We start from the raw sequence: 23,742 nt of genomic DNA on the forward strand, positions 1-23,742 counted from the left end.
GAACCCAATGCTTGAACTTTTAAAATAACTGAAGCTTTCTAGATGCTGTATACTGTCTTGTGGCCAAATAGCATCTGGTAGAGATTAGTCATGTTCATAAAGCAGAAGAAATTCCATAATCTACAGTTTCATCATTAAATGTATGGCTCCTATGTAGTTCCCCATATATAGTTATCTGTTGGCTGGGTATGTTTACTGTAAAGATAACCATGTATATAAACAGTAGGAGTAATTAGAGTAATATTTGTATTAAACACCTGCCATTTCATAGTTTGGTTATGATGTGTTTGAATCTGCTCACTAATTCTTGGCACTCTTTCATTGCCTTGTAATTCAGCAAGTTGTCAAAGTCTCATTAGTAAGAAGCTGCCCTTGTCCTTTTGTGGTTCAGCCTTGTTCCTCTTTAATAAGTGATTGCATTTTCTGGCACTGTGCCCTTTTGCTATAGTAAATTTGTCTGGGGATCCTATTTCCTGTATTTTCCTCCCAGGGACTCAGGGCCTGATTCTGAACTCTCACTAATTTTATATCCATGTAACTTCATTGACTTAAATGGAATTATTCCTGATTTTATACTGATGCAAGACCATAATCAACTCTGTGTGTGTGTGTTTTTACAGCAGTGCCTATTGTATATCATCCAGCCAGAGTTGTGGAGTATTTTTAATATGGACATATTAATTTCCAGCTGGAGCACTTTCAAGAACCTGATCATCTATCAGAAGCTTCTCGTCGTAATAGTTCTCTTAAGCAGGTCAAGTAGTCAGACACAGTGCAAGCAGGCAGTATTGACTCCCCCCCCCCGCACTTAGTTTGTGATCCGACCTTTATAATTTGCCTACACAATGGTTTTCCTGTGTATTTTCAGGTTTTGTGCTCTATTATTTTATGTTAAATCTGGAGAGCTCTTAGAAACTGTCTTAACCTTTACTTGGAAAGCTTTTAAGATTTTTCTTGTCAACCAGCGCTTTAAAAATGTACCAGATGCCTATACGCTAGAAGATGATATGAAAGATGAAGGGGTGGGGCTCACAGCAGTGTGGTTCTAAGCGAAAGCTCCGGTGGGAAAACCCACCTATCCGGCCACCACCAGCTGGATTCCAACCAGGGTTCTATATATAATACATAAAAATGAGTTACTCAGAATAGTGCAGGTTGCTGCAGCAACACATGTGATACTAGCGTTGGGCTGTTGGTTTAGGTTAATCTGTGTGTGTGTGTGTGTGTGTGTGTATCTGATTGTGTCAGGGATTTCAGTATTTTAGTGCTGTTCTGACATGTTGTCTACTGGTTTTGGCTGTTAAGTCCAGATGAGTTGCTTAGTCACTACTTCTTTAGTAACTTCTCCTTTACTGCAAATGATAGGCTAGTTAAGGAATTCAGATAAGCATTCTATGAAAAATATACTCAGCAGAAACTATACATATTTTTGTGTGTGATGTGACCCCATTTGTCATATCCTGTTGCCCCTTCTATTACAGGGATTTTCTGTGGTGTGTGCATATATACATTAAGAGAAGAGAGAGTTCCACGCATCAATGATTTTGGTTAATATGTTGTCCCCATCACTTTTCAGTATTTTGTACTTTTGTTTGAACCTTGATCTGTTGGTTTCTTGTACTTGGTGTCTGCATGTTCTGAAACATGGAGGTATTTTTAACTTCACATTCATTGAGGTTTGTGGTCATTCTGATCTCTTCAAGAAGCAGATCTTCTAAAAAGCTGTCTTCTGCTCACACAAGTCTCACTCCTGAGGTTGACAATTAGATTGCTCCAGTGGAACGCAGCCATTGTGGGAGGCCGTGGTCACACAGAGGTAGGCAGTCCCTCCAGTAACTCGTGCTGTTCCCATGGTGGACTTCAAAGATGAGTTCCAAAACCTCGTATTCAGTGGCAAGACAGTGAAGAAAGTGGAGCACTGGGGCGAGGTTCATTGAATCAGCAGGCTACTTTTTACTTTGATTGGACCAACTTCTCAGCATGTGTAAACTCGAAAACTTATCTCTCACCATTTGAGGAGTAATGAGCCAAGATGCATTAAACTTCTAAATAAAATCAAATTAAGATAGCATTTAATCGGTTTTAAGCTTTGTGTGTTGTATCTCTCCCTTTTGTACATGATACAGCGAACATAACCAATTTAAGGTTCAATGGATTTAGAATCTTTTTTGTCCCTTGATGCTGTCTGGCAGGTATAAGGAGATAGAGTTGCCAGGTGTCCGGTTTTCGACCGAAATGCCTGGTCAAAAGGAGACCCTGGCGGATCCGGTCAGCACTGCTGACTGGGCCATTAAAAGTCCAGTTGGTGTGGGGCTGGCAGGCTCCCAACCTGACTCTGCATAGCTCCCTGCAAGCGGTGACATGTCCCTTGGCTCCAAGGTGAAGGGCCGGCCAGGGGGGTTCCGCGCACTGGCCCTGCCTCGAGCGCCAGCTCCGCAGCTCCCATTGGCTGGGAACAGTGGGAGCTACGGGGGCAGCACCTTCGGGCAAAGGCAGCATGCAGAGCTGCCTGGCTGTGCCTCCGCTTAGGAGCCGAAGGACATGTCACCACTTGTGGGGAGCCAGCCGAGGTGAGTGGAGGCTATGCCCCCTCCCACGCCCAAACTCGCTACTGAAGCTCGCACACCCTCCCGCACCACAACTCCCTCCCAGAGCCCAAACCCTGTCCTGCGCCTGAACCCCCGCCCCAGCTCAGAACTCCCTCCCACACCCAAACTCGCTCCTGGAGTCCACATCCCAAACCCTGTCCTGCGCCCCTGCCCCAGCTCAGAACCCCCTCCCACGCCCTAGCCTGGATCCCCCTCCTGCACCCTGAACCCCTCTATTCTGGCCCCACCAAGAGCCCGCACCCCCAGCCCAGAGCCCATATCCCCTCCCAGAGCCCAACCCCCTCCCTCAGCCTGGAGCCCCCTCCCACGCTCCAAAACCCTTGGCCCAGCCTGGAGCCTCCTCCTGCACCCCAAACCCTGAGCGACAGAGGGATGGGGATGGAGTGAGTGGGGGTGGAGCCTCAGAGAAGGGGTGGGCCTTGGGGAAGGGGGCAGGGAAAGGGTCTTCAGTTTTGTGCAATTAGAAAGTTAGCAACCCTGTAAGGAGAAGGACAGAAAATGGTAACTTTTTCTTATCTGGTAATACTTCTTTCTGTGACTTCTCCTGTTCCAAGCTGGACAGCTCTCCCCAGAGTTAGTAAAACAGAGTTTTCGGCTCATTTGTTTTGAATTTTCCCTTTTTCTCATTAGAACCCTGAACACTATTTTCTAACAGTAACAACATTTGGGGAATAAAAAGAAATGAGAAGAAGCAATGTGAAAAATATAGTGTATGTGGACCATTATCCCCAGCTGACTTTAGAGAAGGTAGTAAGACCTCATGAGGCACTTCGGCCGGGCTTACCGAGGCTAGGGAGAAAGTGACAAAATCTGTCAAATCAGTGGCAGGGGAAGTTAGTGGCCTAGGACTAGAAAAGATCTTTACTGACCCATTCGTATTTAATCAAATAATGAAGTTTCTTTTGGTTTAAAAATAAATAAATAAATGCACACTAATATTCACACAGTGTTAATCTGCTTTCTGTGTTTGTCAGAGGGCATCATGTTTAGTCCAAAAATCAGAGAGTTATAAAACAGCCACAACTGTGTTTTGCAAAGGATTTGGGAGTTTTAAAGTGCTCTCTCTTGGTTATTTAGTTTCCTCTAAAGGCCTTTTGGGGATGGTGAGGTCTCCATGTTTTTTTCCTCGGTGGGAGGACAGTAGCAGAGATCTGGAGCAGAATGCCATGTGGAAAGAATGAAAAGATTTCTTGCAGGGGAGAAGCTGGGGAGAAGCGGGATCAGTGGAAAGCTATATAAAGAAGATGGAAAAACTGACCCTAGTGCATGGAAGATGGTCGGTTTCAATTACATGTGAGGTAAGCCTGCTGGGCTATGTATGAAACTGAAGCAAGCTTTCTAGGATCACCCTTTTTAAGAGGGAGGAATACCTTACACAATGGCAGGCAGAGACTGAGCTTAAACAAAAAAAAAAGACATGACTGACTCAGAGAAGCATGTGGAATACAGCTTTCCTACATTACTATCTGCTCTTACTTGGCATGCTAAATATATGCTGGCTTTGAGGAAAGTGAATTAAGAATAGGAAAGTTACTGGCAGGGTTGATCTAGATGACTACACTGTGGCCTCAGTCTGATAAATACCAATTAACTCTTTTTTTGTGTGTGTGTGCATATCTGTTGGATGTTCAGTACAATCAGTGGGAGCAGTTTTCCACAACATCTTCCAGGAAAGGCACTGTTAGGTAGGGACAGCATTAAGTTTGCCTACAAAACTTTAAAATCTTTTCCATGGCCATTAATATATATCTGTATACAGGGACGCAGGGGATTTTTGTTTTGTTTTGTGAATGAAACTGCTAAATTCCATTTTCAAGAGTTGAGATCCTGGAATTTGATCATTATCTTAAAACCAGTTTCAGAGAACACACTAACTTCATTTCTTTTCACCATTCTTTATTTCATGTTTTACACATATAATGAAAGGAAATACACAAAGAAGCTGGTATAACCTCGGCCAAAGCAACCGGAATGGGGAACTCTTTTGCATTTCACTAACAAATCTGTTTTCCTGTTGCATCTTTGTTCTTTGTTTACAGTTTGTGGGAAAAACTGTAATCAAATTTGTCTTGTAATGTGTTCCAATACTAGAATAATAGTTCAAGGACTGAAATAGCAGTAAAGACAATCACTCTCCATGCCTCCTTTAAAAGGTGTAGGAGACATGTCTTGAGTTGTTTAACAAAGGTATTGGCTGTCGATGTGTTTTGCATTTAGTCCTGAGCACCATCATTCTGTCTGTGAGTCTGAGTTCCATAGTGTAGGTCCAACTCCTCTAAAAGTTCTGCCTCCGGCACTCCAGGAATCTCCCCATGTTGTTCAAGAGTTGTGGCATGTAGCCATTGTGGGAGGTTGCCAAGGAAGAAAACATCTCTTGGGCACCTATTGTTGATCCTTTGAAGGACTTGAAGCAGGACTGAGACTTTGAAGTATACTTCATGTTCAGTGGGAAGCCAGCGCAGCTTGAGGAGTACTGGCGCAATGTGCTTACATTGACCTATATTCCTAAGCGCACAGGCTGCTGTGTTGTGTATCATTGGGAGCTTTTTCAGAATGTGTCTTCGTTCCTAAAGACGAGTTGCAATAATCATACCAGAGTTCACAAATGTGCATATCTCTGCCGGAGACCAGTAGCTCAAACTACATTTGAGTATACCTTTAAATATCTGCAACTTAAGTGAGAGAACATTTAGAGTACATTACTTTCACACAGAGTACCAGATGCATAGAATGTTGCAACTGTATTGAGGGCATGTGTGCTAATTACCAAGACACAATGGTGTTGTCTGTTAAACTTCTTTCTTAAATCTCCTACTGTTGCATTACTAGCTATACTAGTGGTAGCAAAGGTGGGATCAGGCAGCTGCTGGCATTTTTGCCAGAATGACATCTAGACTGGCTCTGGTAAGGGTGAAATGACATAGGGGTATAAATGACAGCGCCTTGTCTACACGCATGCCACCACCATTGTTACTGCTTCTGGAACTGCTCCATTGGTAATACAATGCTGTAAGATCAACAACACAACAAGACTTTGCTAGACACAGGCAGCAAAAGGCCAGACTTCAAAATTTTCAGAAAAAGGGTCATTGCAGTTTTCTGAAATGGTTTAGCATACTTATTGAAGGGGCAGACTCATTTAAAATATCGTTTTATGCACTCAATTAAACTATCCAGATAAATTATCTAAAACTATATAAGAGATACCCGACACAATGAGGATGTTAGAATACATTTATGGCAACAGAAGACAAAGTTAAAATATTTAAATAAATTTCCCCCCCGCCCTCCCATAAAACAAAAGTCAGTCAACAACTGAACCTTAAACCAATAAGGGAATACATTTATCATACTTCACAAAAACAGTTTGTTTGAGTGGTGTAAGTAGCACAATCAAAAAAGAATGAATGCAAACTAAAAATGATCAAGGGCTGCTGTACTTCTGTTCATCCTCCAAATTATTTCAGCGTGTCTTGGGAAAGCTGAGATCATTATATCACCTTTAACTGGAAATGCCTGTCTCCTTTAGAGATGGGTAATGAGCAGTAATGTTTGTTTGTTTTTTTAAATATAGCAGTGGGATGTTTCTGAAGAAGTTTGGGGAATTTTTAAGTATTTAATTGCATTCTTGAATAAGCATATTTTGCTTTTAAAACTGAGTATCAATTATGATGAGACTCAAGCTTCTAGTAGTTACTCTATATTGATGGTGAAAAAATTATGCAGTTAATGTGATCATACTATATCATGCTGCAGTATTTAGACAATATGGAGGGGAGAGGAGATACTTTCCATTTTTGAAATCTGTCCTTTTTTTACAATTAGAGATATCAGAGCAGTTATATTATCTTGTTTCAAATAAAAAATAAAATGTTGTTTTATCATGTTGGTACTTTAGAAATCGTTAATATAATACAAGTTGAAAACTAATTTTTCTGAAACAATTTTCTTGGTGAAGAAATGCGTGCATATAATGCTGGTACTATGTAGGGCACAATCTCACATTTCTTTTAAAACATACATTGGAATTTTTTTGTTAACATGTTGCTAGATTCAATATGTTTCCATTTAGTTTTACATGGCTGGGTTAAATATTTTATTGTCCTGAACCAAACTTTCAAAGATGCCCTTTGAAACTTCTCTTTCAAGTCTTCTGTAAATGGTCATGCATCCAACAGGCAAACTGTGCCATGCAATTAAATTAATCGGAGATTGCTTTGGAGGCAGTTTGGTATTTGGGTGGTTATGCTTACATGGCTTTCTTGATGATCTAAAGATTTTTTCCCCTTCCTTCTAGGAGCGAATGCCAGCATGATTGAGATCTGACCAACTGTGTCAATACTTGAGGTGTGGAGGAAGGGCCTAACTTAGTTAACATCTGCTGAGCTACCATGGCAGACCCGTCTGCTTTGGTGCCCTCCTCAATGATGTCGCTACCACAGGTAATTGAGGTGAGTAGCCTAACACAAATTCTGGTAGAGTAGAATTGATCAAACTTGTGTGTGCAAAGGTGTTAAGATTGGATTCCTAATCATTGGCTGGCTTGGTTTCAAGTCATTGATAGAATTCCTCCTAATGTTTTGTACTCTGGATATACTCAGCATTCATTGCATAATATTATCCTTTTTGTGAAGTGACACTATTGTTGTTCGCTCCAGTACTTTATTAATAGAAGCTAGTTCACAGTCCACTGTTATTTGGTCACACCTTGAAGTCTCAACTGGGATTAGGGCCCAATTGTTCTAGGCGCAGTCATGTGCACGCACATTCTCTCTCTCTATACACACACACACACACACACACACACACACACACACACACACACACACACTCTTACTCTCCATTTGTTGTTGTTAATGAGAAAGCACAGGAAGTCTCTATTGGCCAAAATATTGCTACTAAATTCACATCCGTCGACCAAATATTGCATGAGCTAGCAGGTACTGTACTACCCCTATATTAGAAAAAGAACAATTCAGCCACATGTAGGGTATGTCTAAACTGCAAACACAAACCAAAAAAACCCTCAAACAAAAAACCACAGGTTAGTTAACACAAGTTAACACACTTTTTTTTTGCAGTGTACACACAGTGTAGATATAATCTCTAAACACTCGTGAGTTCATCTCTTTTATGTGTCTTTCTTATCACAGTGCTATTACAAAACTAGGCTCTGATTCTTCATTAAGATCTGGATAGGTAGATTTGTGTGTCTGGATGAGTTCCCATTGTGATCAGTGCACCTGCATGAATCTAACTTTAGGCCTGGGGTGCTAGTCAATTTAAAATGTGTAATGACTGTAAACCAACTGGCATATAGCTTGTAATAGGCTATGTCATCCAGGATCACTGCAAGTGAAAAAAAAATTACTATGTGAGATTTTGAATTGCTGTTATTGGTAGGCTAAAGTAAGGTGTGGTGTTTTGTTTTGTTTTTAACAGCAGGTCTGAACATAAGGAACCAAAATGGCTAATGGGAAGGCTGATTAGGTTGGAACCAAGTCAATTAAAGCAAACTGCAAACTAAACACACAGAGATTTTTCTTTGTTTGTTATTTTGTTTGTATTCTCTGTAAACACTTTAAATCTTTAAAACTTAATAAAACTTAAATGTCTTCCAGGCTACCTAGGAAATCCCAATGCTTCACTAAAATATAGTTTTTGGGGAGTATATTATTCTGTCTAGTCAGCAGAGGTGACAAAATTTTTGCTGCAGAGGAAATTGAGACAAACATTTTCAGGGATTTTTTTCTTCTTCTTCTGTGCTTGGAAGTAAGGTTGCATACCTCCTGCGGGAGCTGGGTTACATTTGATTTACATAAAAAAATACTGATGGTCTTTTTGAAAACTCAATTTATAGATGCAATAGGATTTCCTCATGTTCAGTGGACAGTTATCTAGGAAATACATTGAGAACACTGGATATATTTATTTTAGAAAGAGCAAATCTAATTCTTCTCTGTCCCACCCCCATCCTTTAATTATGGCCCTGATCCTGCACTGGGAGGTCCATGGTCCCTTAATCCTGGATGGATTCCCACTGACCTCAGTAGGTCTCTGTGTGGGAACAAGAGTCCACACTTGTAGATCCTTGTCCAGGAGTGGGGCCTACAATTGCACCTGATGGCACTTCCAGAGGTAAAATTCTTTCAGTGTCACCCCAAAAACTAAGGTTGGTAAGGAGATCTTCATAAACATTTTCTGGAGTGGGTAATAGGTGCTTTTTGAAAGTTTTGAAAATTCAGATGAGCTTCCAAAAGTTGTTTGGTGGTTCTAGACTGTCTAATCTTTTTGAAAATTGCCCATCACTAATTTCAACACCGTCAAAGATTCTAATGCTTTCATGAAGTCTTCTGAATTATCAAAACCTCCTCACTAGAATCCCTTCATAAGCTCCCTCAACCTGCTGAGCTGTCTCAGGTTCTCAGTACACCACCCCTTTTCCCCTTCCAGCATATTGTTACTACAGATAAAAAATGATTAGGTACTTGGATGCATGGCTTAAGGGATCTTAGTAAAATTTATAGCTGAGGGGTGGTGAATGTTCAGGGCAGTTGGCTCATCCAGAATTGAAACCTGGTACAAGCAATCTCTGCTCCAGGAGGCTGTTCTACACATTAAACAAATCCATTTGTTTTTAATTCCAGTAATTCATATGTTACGGACTCACAGATTGTGCCCACTATTGGCCCTGTGCGGTCCGTGGGGGGTGCCCCTTTCAGTGAGACAGCCCTTCTTGGGGGTCCACTCTCTCTCAGGGTCAGGCCCCTCCACCCCCTGGAGCCACACCTCTTTGAGCCTTAGCACATCTGTCTCTTGCCGTGGGCCCCCGCAGGGAGTCCACTCGCTCTGGACCCCCCGGGCTTCCACCCCTGAAGGGGTTGATGCAACCCTGTTCTCTAGACCGGAGTGACTCTCAGCCAGCATAAAACAGAGGGTTTTATTGAGAGTTGAACATTGCACAGGAAACTCTCAGAGCCTCAGGCCTGGCCTCCCCAGCCCAGCACCTCCCAGTCTCTCTGCATCCAGGTGGGCTCTGCCTGCTCCCCCTCTCCAAGCTAGAGCCCCCCTGCTTCCCAGCTCGGCATCTGAGATCCCAGGCCCCGCCTCTGTCCATTGTCTTCTTTCCAGGTAAACAGGGCCATAAACTGGGGCCTCCTCTCCTTGCTTCTGTCCTCTGGCTGGAACCGGCTGGTTAGGTCACTGGGTCCTCACTCTGCAGCCCATTGTTCTCCCACTGGCCAGAACCGGCTGCAACTCCTGAGCTGGGTCTCCGGGTCAGGGTCTGAGGTCACCGGTCGCTGGGGTATCCATGCTCCAGGCCATTGGCTGGGGTCCCAAGTTCCCTCTCCGGTCCTCTGTAACAACAAACTCCCTCTCCCCTCACCTCGTTAAACCAGTAACACCCAGGGAAACTGAATCCCACCCCCTCCGCATGCAAACCATTGGAACCCCACCGAAAACAAGGAAAAAACAAGAAAATCCCCCACTTTGTCACATCATAATGTGTTCAGATGTTTTAGGCATTTTTATTTTTCCAATACATTTAAAAAAGATATAGTCACATTCCACGTTATGGACTTGTCTTCCTAATTTCAAAATGGTTAGGCCATTTTATTTCTAAAAGTCTTATTGTAAGAATTTTTAATATTCTTACTGGCCACTTTTGCTAGAGTTAATGAATAATGAATAACAGTAGAAATCCTCGAGTGGTACTTTTTTTACTGAAGATCATCCTACATTAGCCCCAAACAAATTTCTTTGGATCTATCACATCTTTTAACATGGGATTTAAAGAGTTAGTCGAGATTTAACTGGTATAAAAGATCACAGTTTTTCCATAGTTTTTCTTTGGTACAAGCATAGCTTATCCATAATCTGTCCATACTGTGCATTAATTTTGCAATTGAATTTGGTATGGCTGTTAGCGCCTCTTTTTTTATACTCAGTATCTTATATGATTCACCACTAACTTGCAAAATAGGTCATGTCCCTCTCAGCCTTCAGTGCCTAAAATCTATGCCCCATTTTAATCTTTCTTTTGTTTAATGTGAAATGTGTGGATCAGGAAGAACGGTTATGGTTTGTCACTGTATGTAGCACAGCGTTCAATATAATTGAACTCCCTTTTGTTAAAGCTTGCAAATAACTCAAAATGTTCTCCATCTCAAGTTTGTGCTCACACTGTACATGAAGATGTGTGCACATCCTGATGGCTATGCAGATTAATTCTTAGAAGTTTGTGAAGATTATGAAGTTTAGGAAAAGGAGATGACTAGGAAATACAAATAACTTCTGTTAAAGCTGATCACTGTATGTACCAACACCTCTCCAATCCTTCAAGGAAAGGCACTTGAACAATGAAAGAATCTAAGAATAAATCTCTCAGGTGTTGGTTACTTTGCCCACATACAGAAATGGATAGCAGTAGGTTGTAAGTTCTTGGGGGCAGGGCCATCTTTATGTTTTGTGTTTGTACAGCATATAGCACACTGGGATCCTAATTCATGCTTGGGGCTCAGAGGCATTACTGCAATACAAATAATAATAGTTAAAAAATCACCCCCCTTAACTGAAGTAGTAGTAGAGACAAAAGTAACCAACACTTGACAAACATGATTCTTCATCTTTAGAGTTTTGGACTGATTTTTTTTTTTAAAGTGTGACTTCTTCCTACTCCTTTTTCCTCCTCCTTTTCAGCCAATCTTTCCCCCTCACCTTCATATAGGCAAAAATGCTACACAGAGAGATACGCTGTGAGAACCCCATAGTATAGTAGGTAGAAAGCTTTACTGAGTGGCCAGCAGGACTCTTGAGGAAGCGTTTTAGGATGCCTGGAAGGCCGTATATTGTTTGCAAGGGGAAGCGATAACTAATGAAGTTCTAGATAAGATAATTTACTGCATAGAGTGATTAGAAGGTTGGCTTTAAAGATGAGGTGGCGGGTAAGGGAGAGAGAATTATATTTTTTCCCACAGTGGGAAATTGGAGGCCAGAAACAGTTTATCCATTCTGTTTACACTTCACAGCTTCAAGAAGAAATTATTTGCTCTTATGAACTAAGGCTACGTCTACGCTATGGGGGGGATCGATTTCAGATACGCAAATTCAGCTACGCGAATAGCGTAGCTGAATTCAACGTATTTGATCCGACTTACCCCGCTGTGAGGACGGTGGCAAATCGACCGCCGCGGCTCCCCCGTCGACGGCGCTTACTCCTACCTGGGCTGGTGGAGTACACGCGTCGATTCGGGGATCTATTATCGCGTCCTGACGACACGCGATAAATCGATCCCCGAGAGATCGATTTTTCTACCGCCGATCCGGGCGGGTAGTGAAGACCAGCCCTAAGAGTTCTTAGAGCACTTCAAACACGCTAGAAAGGCCGCCGTTCTCTTGTTGTGTTTTTGTTTACATTTCGATTTTTGATTTTGCCAGCCAGAGCTACCTAGTGCTAGATGTAAATGGGGACACACAAATAAATAGCTGGAATCGCTTTAAAAGGGAGTCCAGAAGACAGCTTTCATTGTCCTCTCTGCATTGCCAAACCAGTCTTCAGAAAGCAATTCTCCTCCTTTTGAAATGGAATAAGTTTCTGTTTCCCTTTCCTTTCCAGTATTCCTGCTTCTGCATGGAGGAGACTTGGATTCCCATGCGCTAATGCTATAACTTTTTAAAAGTGTGGCAATGAGTAGAAGGGGAAAAGGGCAGGGAGAATGCAATGGTAGCTGATATCGGACCTGTGTATTTTCAATCCCATTTCTAGCAGCCCTCTATTGGCACTGTCGCTTTTCATTGTAAATATTCTTTCAATGTACTTTTCCCTGTCTCATTATACTGAATAATCTTGTAAGACATGCTGACATGCCGACCTCCTCCTTGCACTCCTTACCCCCCATTGTGAAGGTGAAATCCTGTAGTTGAGACATCATGACCTTTAATGTAGGTGATGTGAAATGACTATTTGCTTCAAAAAAGGGGGAAATGCACAGCATTGGGGTTTGCTTCTTCAAAATGTGGCATAGTAGAAAACTCCAGTCACTGACATGTGGCTAAATAGTGGTAGTGCCAGCACCTTTGAAAAGGTGATTAATTGAACTTTTTAATTGCAGTACGATCAGTGGAATTACATGCGTCTGACGAAGTGGGTATTCACTCACGAAAGCTTATGCTCCAATACGTCTGTTGGTCTATAAGGTGCCACAGGACTCATTGTCGCTTGGAATTACATTGACAGTGTTGAAATAAAATGGAACAACAAACATGAGGGGGGAGAAATGTTGATACATTTTTAATTCCAGTAGAAAGTGTTGCTGTAATTTAAACTAGTGAGACTATCTTACTAGTATCTCCCTAGACTATCGTAGGATGATTTGGGTTCTTCTGCCTCCACAGTGGCTATTCCCACTTTTGATAATAGACTTAGTTTTAATGCTCATAACTATTGACGCCTGAGGACAGCCTTAATATAGAAAAGAGCAGCAAAGCTATTTTTGTCCCCTCCACTTAGACAAAACAGCATTGTCTGTGGTTTGGGGTTGGCTCCCAATTGCAGGACTGAGCAGAGTGAAGTATGCAGCATTTTTCCCCCTCCAGGTGAGTAAACAGATTAAAGACATTACCAAAACAGATCTCCGGTAGCGCTGAGTACTTTGAATACGAGAGCAAATCAGCAGTGGTCAGACAGGCCAGGAAATGAATAACTAGTGATAAACATGAATCCACCCAATTATAGGCATTTCATAAGGGGGAAACTTAAATACTGTGTGGCTTTCTCATTGCGCCAAATGAAATGGTCAGTGTTCAAAATATGTACTCATGGTTACAGAGTAGAATAGCATTGTGTTTTATGGACTTTGGGTTGGTCGGGCTTGAATGTGTCATTGATAGAGAGCCCATTGTTGCCCATGTCCCCAAAAGAGAGGTTCTGTTATGTACATCTTCATATATTCTGTTTACACATGTTTCATGAAAGAGTCCATCAAAGCAAAGTAAACTGAGAGATGGATCAATGCTGTCTGTGTACGCAAAGGTCCAGTATATTGCCAGGAAAAAATATTTCAAGAGGTAAATACTGAGTAGTCTTATTATTTCCATTTAAAAACTTGTTTTCCTACCCCAAGCTAAATGTCCTACACTAGTAAACATAATTCTGAATAAACATTTTCCTTACTGGCTACGTTTTCCCACATGCTTACCTTGCTTGTACACTGCACGAAAAAACTGAAAGGTGCATCTTATTTGGAGGTAGAGAGTGGTCCAAGCATCCTATTGTAGAGAATCAATCTTGCACCCATTGAAGCCAATCAGTATTTTGATATAAATAGGATTGGGCATAAAGTCTACACGTTGCAGTTCACTATGAACTGAAAGGCCTCTTTGAATGCATTTTGATATCTTTTTTCATCCCAAAGTACATCAGTGCAGAGACTGTGTTTGTACAGCACTTAACGCAATCAGGCCTTGAACCTGATTGGGGCCCTCGGGAACTGGTGCAATTACAAATATTTTAATAAGAGTAATAAACCTGCAGTTGCCAAGTGAACATCCCAACTGGCTTTGCAATGCAGTCCAATGACATCAGAGATTTTCTGGCCAAGATTTCCAAAGGTGGTAATGAGTGATTTATGGCTGCCTGGCTTGACATCTTGTAAAGGAGCCTGATCATCTTAGGTTGGGTGCGTAGCATTATCTGAAAATGGTGAGCTGGTACCTCTTTCATGATGCCTTCTTGGTCTAGAATATAGGATTTCATTAAAAACAGTCACTCTCTAGCTGTTATGGTTGCTGAAGTGCATTTGGTCCACATTTTCAAGGCTGGCTGGTGCAGTGAGGTGTACCGACATTTGCAGAATCTGAGACACAAGCTGTGTGTGGACTGGACTAGTAATCTCAGTGGATGCTAACTCAGATGCCTAATGCAATACTTTAAATGTTACCATTGTTAACTGTTTCTCTGCTCATCACAGCATGTACAGATAAAGGACCGTATTATGAAGACCTGCACAATCTACTGAGTGACAGTGGTATTTTAGCACAAGAGAGTTGTCTTGGAAGAGTACCACACCTGCCCTGTCTCACTCCTCAAACCCCTCCCCTTACCCCCAGTGCAAGAAGGAGTCAGAGCCCAGGGATATCTGAACCCCCTCCAAGGAGGTGACAAGCTCAAGGATTCCAGGGAAAGTGTGTGATCGTATTTTGAACATCTGCATGATTTACTGTGAGTGGCATCATAGGAGAGTAGAGCTTATTTTTGCAAGTAAAGCTTGGAAGAATAGCATCCCCTCTCCCTTACCTCAGCGTTATTCCATGCTTTTGGAAGATGTCAGTTTCCATTTTAAGTTGTCATCTAAAACCACTTGTACGTTATGGAACCAGGAGTAGCCATTCAGTGGATAGACCTAAGACTGAAGCTAGCTTCTCATTCTGTCAGTCCTCTTTACTTCCCAAAAGGAAAGCACCCACCAGAAACTTTACATTTTCCTCATTCCAGGGTAGAATTCTTCCGAGAAGCCTGGAAATATCAGAAAAGGACCTTTAGTGATAGCGTGTTCTTGTTTGCTTGTTTTTTAATTTCACTTTTTGAAATCTTTCTGAACTTTTTTTGGCTTCTCATTTCCCCCAACTGCTTTGGACAACAAATTCCAAATATGTTGTTTGGGTTTTTTTGTTTTGTTGTTGTTTGTTTTTCCTGGCCTGGCGGCAGGGAAATGCTTTTGGCAGTGATAGTGAGGGTACCTGCAGGGGACTGGGAGCATGCGGTTGTAATGTTTTAAAGGGCTAACTGGACCTGACTGAAACGTATTTGCAACCTTAATTCCTTTTACTATTCAAAACAAAACTTCAGTAAAATTGCCGGTACTCCATTTATCTTTGGCAGACTGCTCAACCATCCCTTGATAAGAAAGGGATTTTGAGAGTCAGAGAGCCAAACTTCCTGCTGCCTGTTCTTTTTTCATTCCAGGGGAACTATTTTTGAATTTTTCTTCGTAATAACTTTACAGTGAATAACCATTAAAGAAGGTCAACACCCTCTTTGGTTTTACAGGCAACCTGTGGTAATCATGGCTTCCAACAGGATTTGTGTCTCCAATGAATTATGCTTTCTTGTGGTAAAACTGTTTCTTTCTGCACAGTCCCCAGTGGCTGTTCATTCCTTTTGGTACACTTTCACATAAACCGCTCAATATTGAGGACAGATGCTGCACTCCATCGTCATTCAAGCTTTCACTGGGCCACAACACAACTTGTTCAAAAAGCGTACTAAAGATATTGGGGTATTGGGCTTGATTCCCATTGACACTAAGGCCTCTTTTACATTGCCAGAGCCATGTAAAAGGACCTTAAAATGGGTGTAATAATAAGAATTGCCACCCCTTTGAGACCTCTTTACATGGCTGGAGGGGTTTTAAATGGCTGCAGTATAAATGAGAGGCAGAGCCATTGTTAATAGAACTCTCAGCTTACATCTTGAAGGTGTCTCAAAAATAAATGACTTTGGAAATATGAATTTTGAGCCTCAGAAGAAAGAATAAGGTTTCACTTGCTGGACTATTGCTTGGCTTGGGAGAAATAAAAGCATCAAGATAGTCAGCCAGGGTTTTCTTCAAAGGATAATGTTTATAACCAGAAAACCAGTCATGTAACATAAGTAAAAAAACAGAGTAACAGAAAACTCCCCTGCACTGGGGTTCAACCCGGACGTGTGAACCTGGATCCAGAGCCCCGATGTAACTGACACGTTCTCCCTCTTCTGTGTCTCAAGCAGCTAATGCATAGTCCTTTCCCCGAGAACCTGTGTGACTGGTAGAGGAAGTTGAGCTAGTTAACTTCACTGGGAACAAGGTATTGTCTCCGTACATACTGGCCTGTACTGAAGCCCGTTCTGCCACGTTTGCACTACAATCGTTACCTGTGCTAGCTAGGTTAAAGCTAGCACAGGTATGCCTAACTGTGCACCAATCACATCTTTACTTTCACTGTAGACGTTCCAAAGGGCTGGTCTATGCTACCGCACTAAATCAATCTGTTACGTAACTTCAGTTACATGAATAACGTAACTGAATTCGACGTAGTTAGATCCACTTATCGCGGTGGCTACACTGCGCTGTGGCGACGGGAGAGCGTCTCTCATCGACTTCCCTTTAGCTTCTCAGGGAGGTGGAGTACACAAATCAATGGGAGAGTGCTCTCCCATCGATTTAGCATGTCTTCACCAGACCTGCTAAATCAACACTTGCTGCATCGATTGCAGATCTACCGGTAATGTGGCCATGTCCTTAGAGAGGAGCAGTATGGTTATTAGCACTGCCCATTCATGTATGTGAGCAGCCAAACTAGTTTAATGCTGTCCCACAATATTGCCTGTAAAACCAAATAAGGTGTTGACCCTCCTTCGGTGCATCTCTTGATGCCTGCAGTTCTTTTGGGTTTTTGTGGTGGTTTCAGCAGTCATAGGCTGCGGATGTTCTGGGCGTGATTCTCATATGGATTTAGAGCACAGACTAAAATGATTGTGGAAAATGGATATAAAGTGCTACCAGATAATGTTGTACACTCACATTGTAAGATGTAAATACCTACACATGACGTAAGGCAGTGGAGAATCAGGCTCTCTGTATCAAAGTTCCCCCTTTTGTGGACTTCACAGCCATCATTTACTTTCTTCTAAGTTTAGGAACTGGAAAATAAGGGTTAATATCTTTACTCAAACATATGTTTAGATGAATAGATTTGTGTCAACAAAAAAAAAAGTATTTTTTACACTTGGTTTTTGTACCTCCTCTTTATCTTGCACTCTACAGCCAAGTCATTTTAGTCTGTGCTCTAAATCCATGTTTACTACTAACCAGACCCTTTTCAACTTGGAATGTTAGTTTTCTGAAATATGGTTTTGTAATTATGGGATGGGTGGGGAATTATTCACATGCTGACTGACCTTTTACCCTTTATTCTGGGCCTCTGGCTGGGTTTCCTGGTTTGTCTCTCAAATCTAGTTTTCCTGGTACATTGGTAGATTTAAAGTCATGTAGTTAAATTCAAAGCAGCAGCACTTTTTTCCTGACAACTCCTGTAGTAAATACTCTATGTGAATCCAAGTCTCTCTCAGTACAGAATCCCACATCCTTCCTGACTCTAAATTTCTGTTGCAGAAACGATCTTCTGGATCTCTCTGAGGGCATTCAGATTACTGCTTCTCTCAGGGGTCTTTGTTAATTAGGGAGCAAGGTAGTTAAGATTTCATCTTGCAAAAGCAATCAGTCTGCTCTGAGTTTCATTGGCTTCAAGAAGGGCTGCATACAAGTTGAATCCCTTTGCAAAATTTCAGGCCTTGAGTTTTATTTGATGTTTTTGTTATACGCATGATTTTGATTCCTCCCTCAACATTTAAAAAAGCCAAGAAGCCGCCAACCCTTCCGCATGTTTTCTAACAGCGTAAGAAAAATGTGGCAGAATTTTTAATTTTAATTGGAAATGAGCTTTGTTGATAAAACTTTTTGGGGGGGATTTTGAAATTTTGTTTTATGTTTGTTTTTAAATAGTCAATTGTACCTGAAGTAACACTTGAAAATGGCTCATTCTGGAATTTCTCAGGTCTGAAGATGACACAATGAGAAATAAAAAAAAAAACGCACTTGAGTGTTCTTTTTTAGTTAGGCTGGGTAGCTAATTTTAGAGCTGCTCACTAATGAGCTTTGAAAACTATCAGGTCCCAGCAGGGTTTATATACCGTGACCATTAACCCTTCAGACCCTCCCTGTGCTAACGTATGCTTCATTTAGAAAATATCCGTCAATTGCTAATGTTCTGAAAATTTGTCAGCATTTGCTTTTCACCCTGAAAATCAGGTTGTTCCCAGTCTTGTTGCAGTGAATTTCCAGAGCTCTTATCTCAAATTCCTGCTCTAGCCAGCCAGCACCTCCTCTCACTCACATTTTCTACCAGAAGAGAAAAGGTGGTGATGGAATCTTCACCAACCTCAGATATCCTTGTCCTCTTGACTCACTGGCTTCTCTTTGCTGGTCCCTGAGCTGCTCCTGGGCCATTCCGCAGAGAGATGGAATGGATGCTGTTGCAGTTCTCTTAATACCAGGTTTTTCACGCACCTGGCAGAGGAGGGAGAGTAGCTGAGGCAAGATGTTGGTTCCCCACCCCACTATATCCTGCAGGGTGGTCACAAGATGATATCAATGATTTGGCCTAGTGGGGTCTTTCAAATAGGGAAGTTATGAATCTAAAGGAAAAAGATAGGAAATAGCAATCTTTGAGCCCTGTGCAAAGTACCGTAAGTTTCCTGTAAGAGTGAAGATTGGGCATTGGTTAGAGGGGCAGAGTGAATTTTATTTATTAAATCTGAGTACTGAATCTCCTGACCCTCTCTTACTTTGGTTAGAACCATTTCTACTAATGTTTTAATAAATAAGATTTTACAAATGTGACGGTCTCTTAACAAATTGTTTTATTTTATTTTACCGGGAGAATTGGCTCTTTGAGAACTAAGCTTAGCCTGATGTGATTAACCAGGTAGTCTGAGTCTGGCTTCCTTCTCTTCTGCTTTTCATTTGTCTCATCTATGCTTCATAATAGACTTATTTCCTGAACATTATAAAGATGTATTTAAAATGAACATTTGCAATTCAGTTTAAATCAACTTCTGCTGAAATCATCTATTAAATGGATAAGGTAAAGTTTAGGACCTTGAACATCTGTTTTTAACTGGGCTATGAAATGCTGAGAGTGAAACTTCAGGAAATTAAAATATAAACTTCCCTGCCTCCTTCCTGAAGGGGCAGGAGCTGGGAACGGGCCTGTCTGTTTGCTTATGCCAGTATGTTAGGTTAACACTTTGGATGTCCAAAGACATCCCCTATTCTTTTATTGCTTGACCATAAGCTGTCATGTAGAACTATTCAGTATATCAATGCATTGCCTTGGAATCTCAGAGTCAGTAGATGGGTGATTAACTCTTCTATAAAGATGTGTGCTGGAATGAGGAGAGCTGATCAGCTGCAATCTCCCCTGTTTGAATATGTCAGCAAACCACACCTGATTGCTATCCCAGATGTGCCTCTTGACGTCTCTTAAAACTCCAAGAGTGACCATGAATCAGTTGCCCTTTTTCTTCTCAAGAGCAAACACCTGCATGTCTGAAATGTGGAAATGCCTTTCTTTCCCTTGGGAATAGCGATGACTCTTGCCAGCAATTACAGACTTTAGACTAGCATCCACTGAAAAGCAAAGCTCTTTCCTTTGAAACTCCTCGAAAGAGCAGTTTGTAGAGCACTGTGTCCCACTATCTTCAGTATTATTAGACTCCACAGTCAGGTACTTGTTAGGATACTCAAGTTCTATAGCATTCCTGAATTTAACCAATCCTAGTTTAGGCATACCCTATATTCATATATGCATTGTGTGTACATATATTTCCTGCTGGCTTGGTGATTGGCTTTTTATACATAACTGAGATACATTACACTTAACATTGCTACCTGTAATGCATTGATTTTATCATAGCTTGCTTATGTGTGTTTGGAATAGTGGGGGTTCTGACAAGAAGGGGACAATGCTATACACTCAACTGTTGTATGGATTGCATTTTTTCAGTTAGCTCTATTTTGCAGAACAACTACAAAAATGTAATCCTCAAAACTATATTTGCAAGGAAAACTAATCCTAATCAGTTGCGGAGAGGCAACAGTGAAGCTCAGACCATAAATATGGGTATTGACTATCTGAAAAAGAAATTCCAGCCACTAAACTTAGTGCATGAATGCAACAGAGAACATTCATTGATAGATTTAAGACCAGAAGGCACCATTAGATCATCTACTCTGACCTCCTGCGTAACACAGGCATTAGAACTTCATCCAGTTTACTCCCGTAAAATTTGCAACAAGTCTGGTATTCATATAATAATGCAGATTCTGGCAAAGCTTTTTATAATGTTCATTAATTAAATCCTATACGACTTCCCCTCTCTCCCAAGGGCTTTTATACTTGACCTATTATTCGCTCACAATCTTTAAACAAAGAATTTAAAGCCATATGTGTTATGTCCTTAAGTCTGTCCTACTGAAGTTACCCACTGAACATGAGTTGCCCTATTCCAGGGGTTGGCAACGTTTGGCACGCGGCTCGCCAGGGTAATCACCCTAGCGGGCCGGGCCAGTTTATTTACCTGCTGACGTGGCAGGTTCGGCCGATCGCGGCCCCCACTGGCCACAGTTCGCCATCCCGGGCCAATGGGGGCAGCGGGAAGCCGCGGCCAGCACATCCCTCGCCCACGCCGCTTCTCGCCGCCCCGATTGGCCCGGGACGGCAAACGGCCAGGGTTTGCTTACTCTGGCGAGCCGCATGTCAAACGTTGCTGACCCCTGCCCTATTCAATTGAGGGATTCTATAAGAGTTTTTAATTGATAAATAATTAGGACTTAAAGGCCAAACTTCTAGGAAAGGGCTTTATTTGGAGAGTTATAAAAGTTAAGCTCAGCCTGCTGAACAGTGTTTAGGGTGGAGGGTAAAATTATTGCAACTAAAAGGACATTTTTATTCCTTAACTTTAGTTTTACCTGTTGTGCAACACGTTTTGTGTATACATGGAAAGTTTTTGCCATGTTGGTTTACAGGAATTTTCCTAATAGTGTTGACTTTCACAAATAAACATTAGTGGAAATAACTTTTAATAATTCCAAAGAAATCTTTCAGGGTCTGTTTTTACTCAGCTCCACCCACTAGTTCTGTTTCCCAGTTGTGCACATACTTAGTTCTAACATGTTAGTAATGCTAAAAGTACAGGTTTATACATAGTGAGTAGAGCTGGCTGAACAATGGGTGTTGCCATGCCAACTCTAACGAGACTAATCAATTAAGGTGGGCTATTATCAGCAGGAGGAAAAAAACATTTGTCATGATAATCAGGATGGCCCATTTCAAACAGTTGACAAGAAGGTGTGAGTAACAGTAGGGGGAAAATTAGCATGGCCATGTACATTGGCCAAACCGGACAGTCTCTATGCAAAAGAATAAATGGACACAAATCAGACGTCAAGAATTATAACATTCAAAAACCAGTCGGAGAACACTTCAACCTCCCTGGTCACTCAATTACAGACCTAAAAGTCACAGTTCTCCAACAAAAAACTTCAAAAACAGACTCCAATGAGAAACTGCGGAACTGGAATTAATTTGCAAACTGGACACTGTTAAATTAGGCTTGAATAAAGACTGGGAGTGGATGGGTCATTACACAAAGTAAAAACTATTTCCCCATGCTAATTTTTCCCCTACTATTACTCACACCTTCTTGTCAGCTGTTTGAAATGGGCCATCCTGATTATCACTACAAAAGTTTTTTTTCTCCTGCTGATAATAGCCCACCTTAATTGATTAGTCTCGTTAGAGTTGGTATGGCAACACTCATTTTTTCATGTTCTCTGTGTGTGTATATATATCTTCATGCTGTATTTTCCACTGCATGCATCTGAGGAAGTGGGTTTTAGCCCATGAAAGCTTATGCCCAAATAAATTTGTTAGTCTCTAAGGCCTGGTCTACCCTGGAGGGGGGCGATCAATATAAGTTATGCAATTTCAGCTACGTCAATAACATAGCTGAAGTCAATGTACTTAGATTGACTTATTGTGGTGTCTTCACTGCGGTGAGTCAACTGCTGCTGTTCCCCCGTGGACTCTGCCTGCGCCTCTCGCGGAGCTGGAGTACAGGAGTCAACAGGAGACTGTTCGGGGATCGATTTATCACATCTAGACTAGACATGACAAATCAAACCCTGCTGGATCAATCGCTGCCTGCCGATCCAGCCGGTAGTGAAGACATACCCTAAGATGCCACAAGGACTTTTTGCTGATACAGACTAACACAGATACCACTCTGAAACAATTGTAATGTCATCTTGGATATGAATTTAAATACATTGTCTGCAGAATTATTCATGTTTCCTTGTTTCAGAATGTGCCTTACTTGTAGAGGCAAGTTTGCAGTCACTGGAATGCTGCTTTCAGTTCTGATGTCTGTTTTCTCTTTTTTTTTCAGTCCACAGTCATGAGTGAACCCCAGTGCTACTACAATGAAAACATTGCCTTCTTTTATAACCGGAGTGGAAAATACTTAGCCACTGAATGGAACACTGTCAGCAAGCTTGTGATGGGACTGGGTATTACCGTCTGTATCTTCATAATGCTGGCCAATCTCTTAGTTATGGTGGCTATTTATGTCAACCGCCGCTTCCACTTTCCTATTTATTACTTAATGGCGAACTTAGCTGCTGCAGACTTCTTTGCAGGGCTGGCCTACTTTTACCTAATGTTTAACACGGGACCAAACACTAGAAGATTGACTGTAAGCACCTGGCTTCTTCGCCAGGGTCTCATTGACACTAGCCTGACGGCCTCTGTAGCCAATTTGCTGGCCATTGCTATTGAGAGGCACATTACGGTCTTCCGAATGCAGCTGCATACTCGGATGAGCAACCGACGAGTGGTGGTAGTAATTGTTGTCATCTGGACTATGGCCATTGTGATGGGTGCTATACCAAGTGTCGGCTGGAACTGTATCTGTGATATCACTCACTGCTCCAATATGGCGCCACTCTATAGTGACTCTTACTTGGTTTTCTGGGCTGTTTTCAACCTGGTCACTTTTTTGGTTATGGTGGTCCTATATGCTCATATCTTTGGGTATGTCCGCCAAAGGACTATGAGAATGTCCAGACACAGTTCTGGGCCCCGCAGAAATCGGGACACCATGATGAGTCTCCTGAAGACCGTGGTCATTGTGCTTGGTGAGTATCTACTTCAGCAAAAATGTTCTTCTCTGTTTCCCGTAGCGTAAGTTAATAAAAGATTTCATTAGTGCTAGAGGAGAACTGGAACATGCATGCCCAACCTTCCCGTTGGCACATCATAAATTTGTGGGGGATGGGAAAGGGAGTGAGGAGCGAGCGAACACCAAGTGTTCATACCACTCTTGGAATTATCATATTTATGGCACTGATCTCTAAACCTCAATCATTCTATAATTCAACATCTGTCCTGGTAATATAATTTTTTTAAGGGGAACATTCAGGGAGTGATGGAAAACAGGACGTGGATTATAATGCTGATATGCACAAGGCAAAAA

At 41.7% G+C, this 23,742-nt stretch overlaps 1 protein-coding gene across 31 annotated transcripts in view; it reads left to right on the forward strand.

The window, feature by feature from the left end:
* LPAR1 (lysophosphatidic acid receptor 1) overlaps window positions 1-23,742 on the forward strand; it is a 141,668-nt gene that overhangs the window by 66,726 nt on the left and 51,200 nt on the right. For 22 of the 31 annotated variants that reach the window (XR_006174456.2, XR_010588709.1, XR_010588706.1 and 19 more), the window contains 2 exons: window positions 6,907-7,060; window positions 22,657-23,404. Coding sequence is in view for 24 of the 31 variants with exons in the window: in XM_005294779.4 (XP_005294836.1) it covers window positions 7,001-7,060; window positions 22,657-23,404 (808 nt within the window). In the remaining 7 variants the exon portion in view is untranslated. The remainder of the gene's footprint in view (window positions 1-6,906; window positions 7,061-22,656; window positions 23,405-23,742) is intronic. The other 9 variants (XR_010588710.1, XM_065549713.1, XM_024105665.3 and 6 more) reach the window with 2 other exon arrangements.

Source organism: Chrysemys picta, chromosome 6 (genome assembly GCF_011386835.1).
Source record: "Chrysemys picta bellii isolate R12L10 chromosome 6, ASM1138683v2, whole genome shotgun sequence".
Taxonomy (NCBI): domain Eukaryota; kingdom Metazoa; phylum Chordata; order Testudines; family Emydidae; genus Chrysemys; species Chrysemys picta.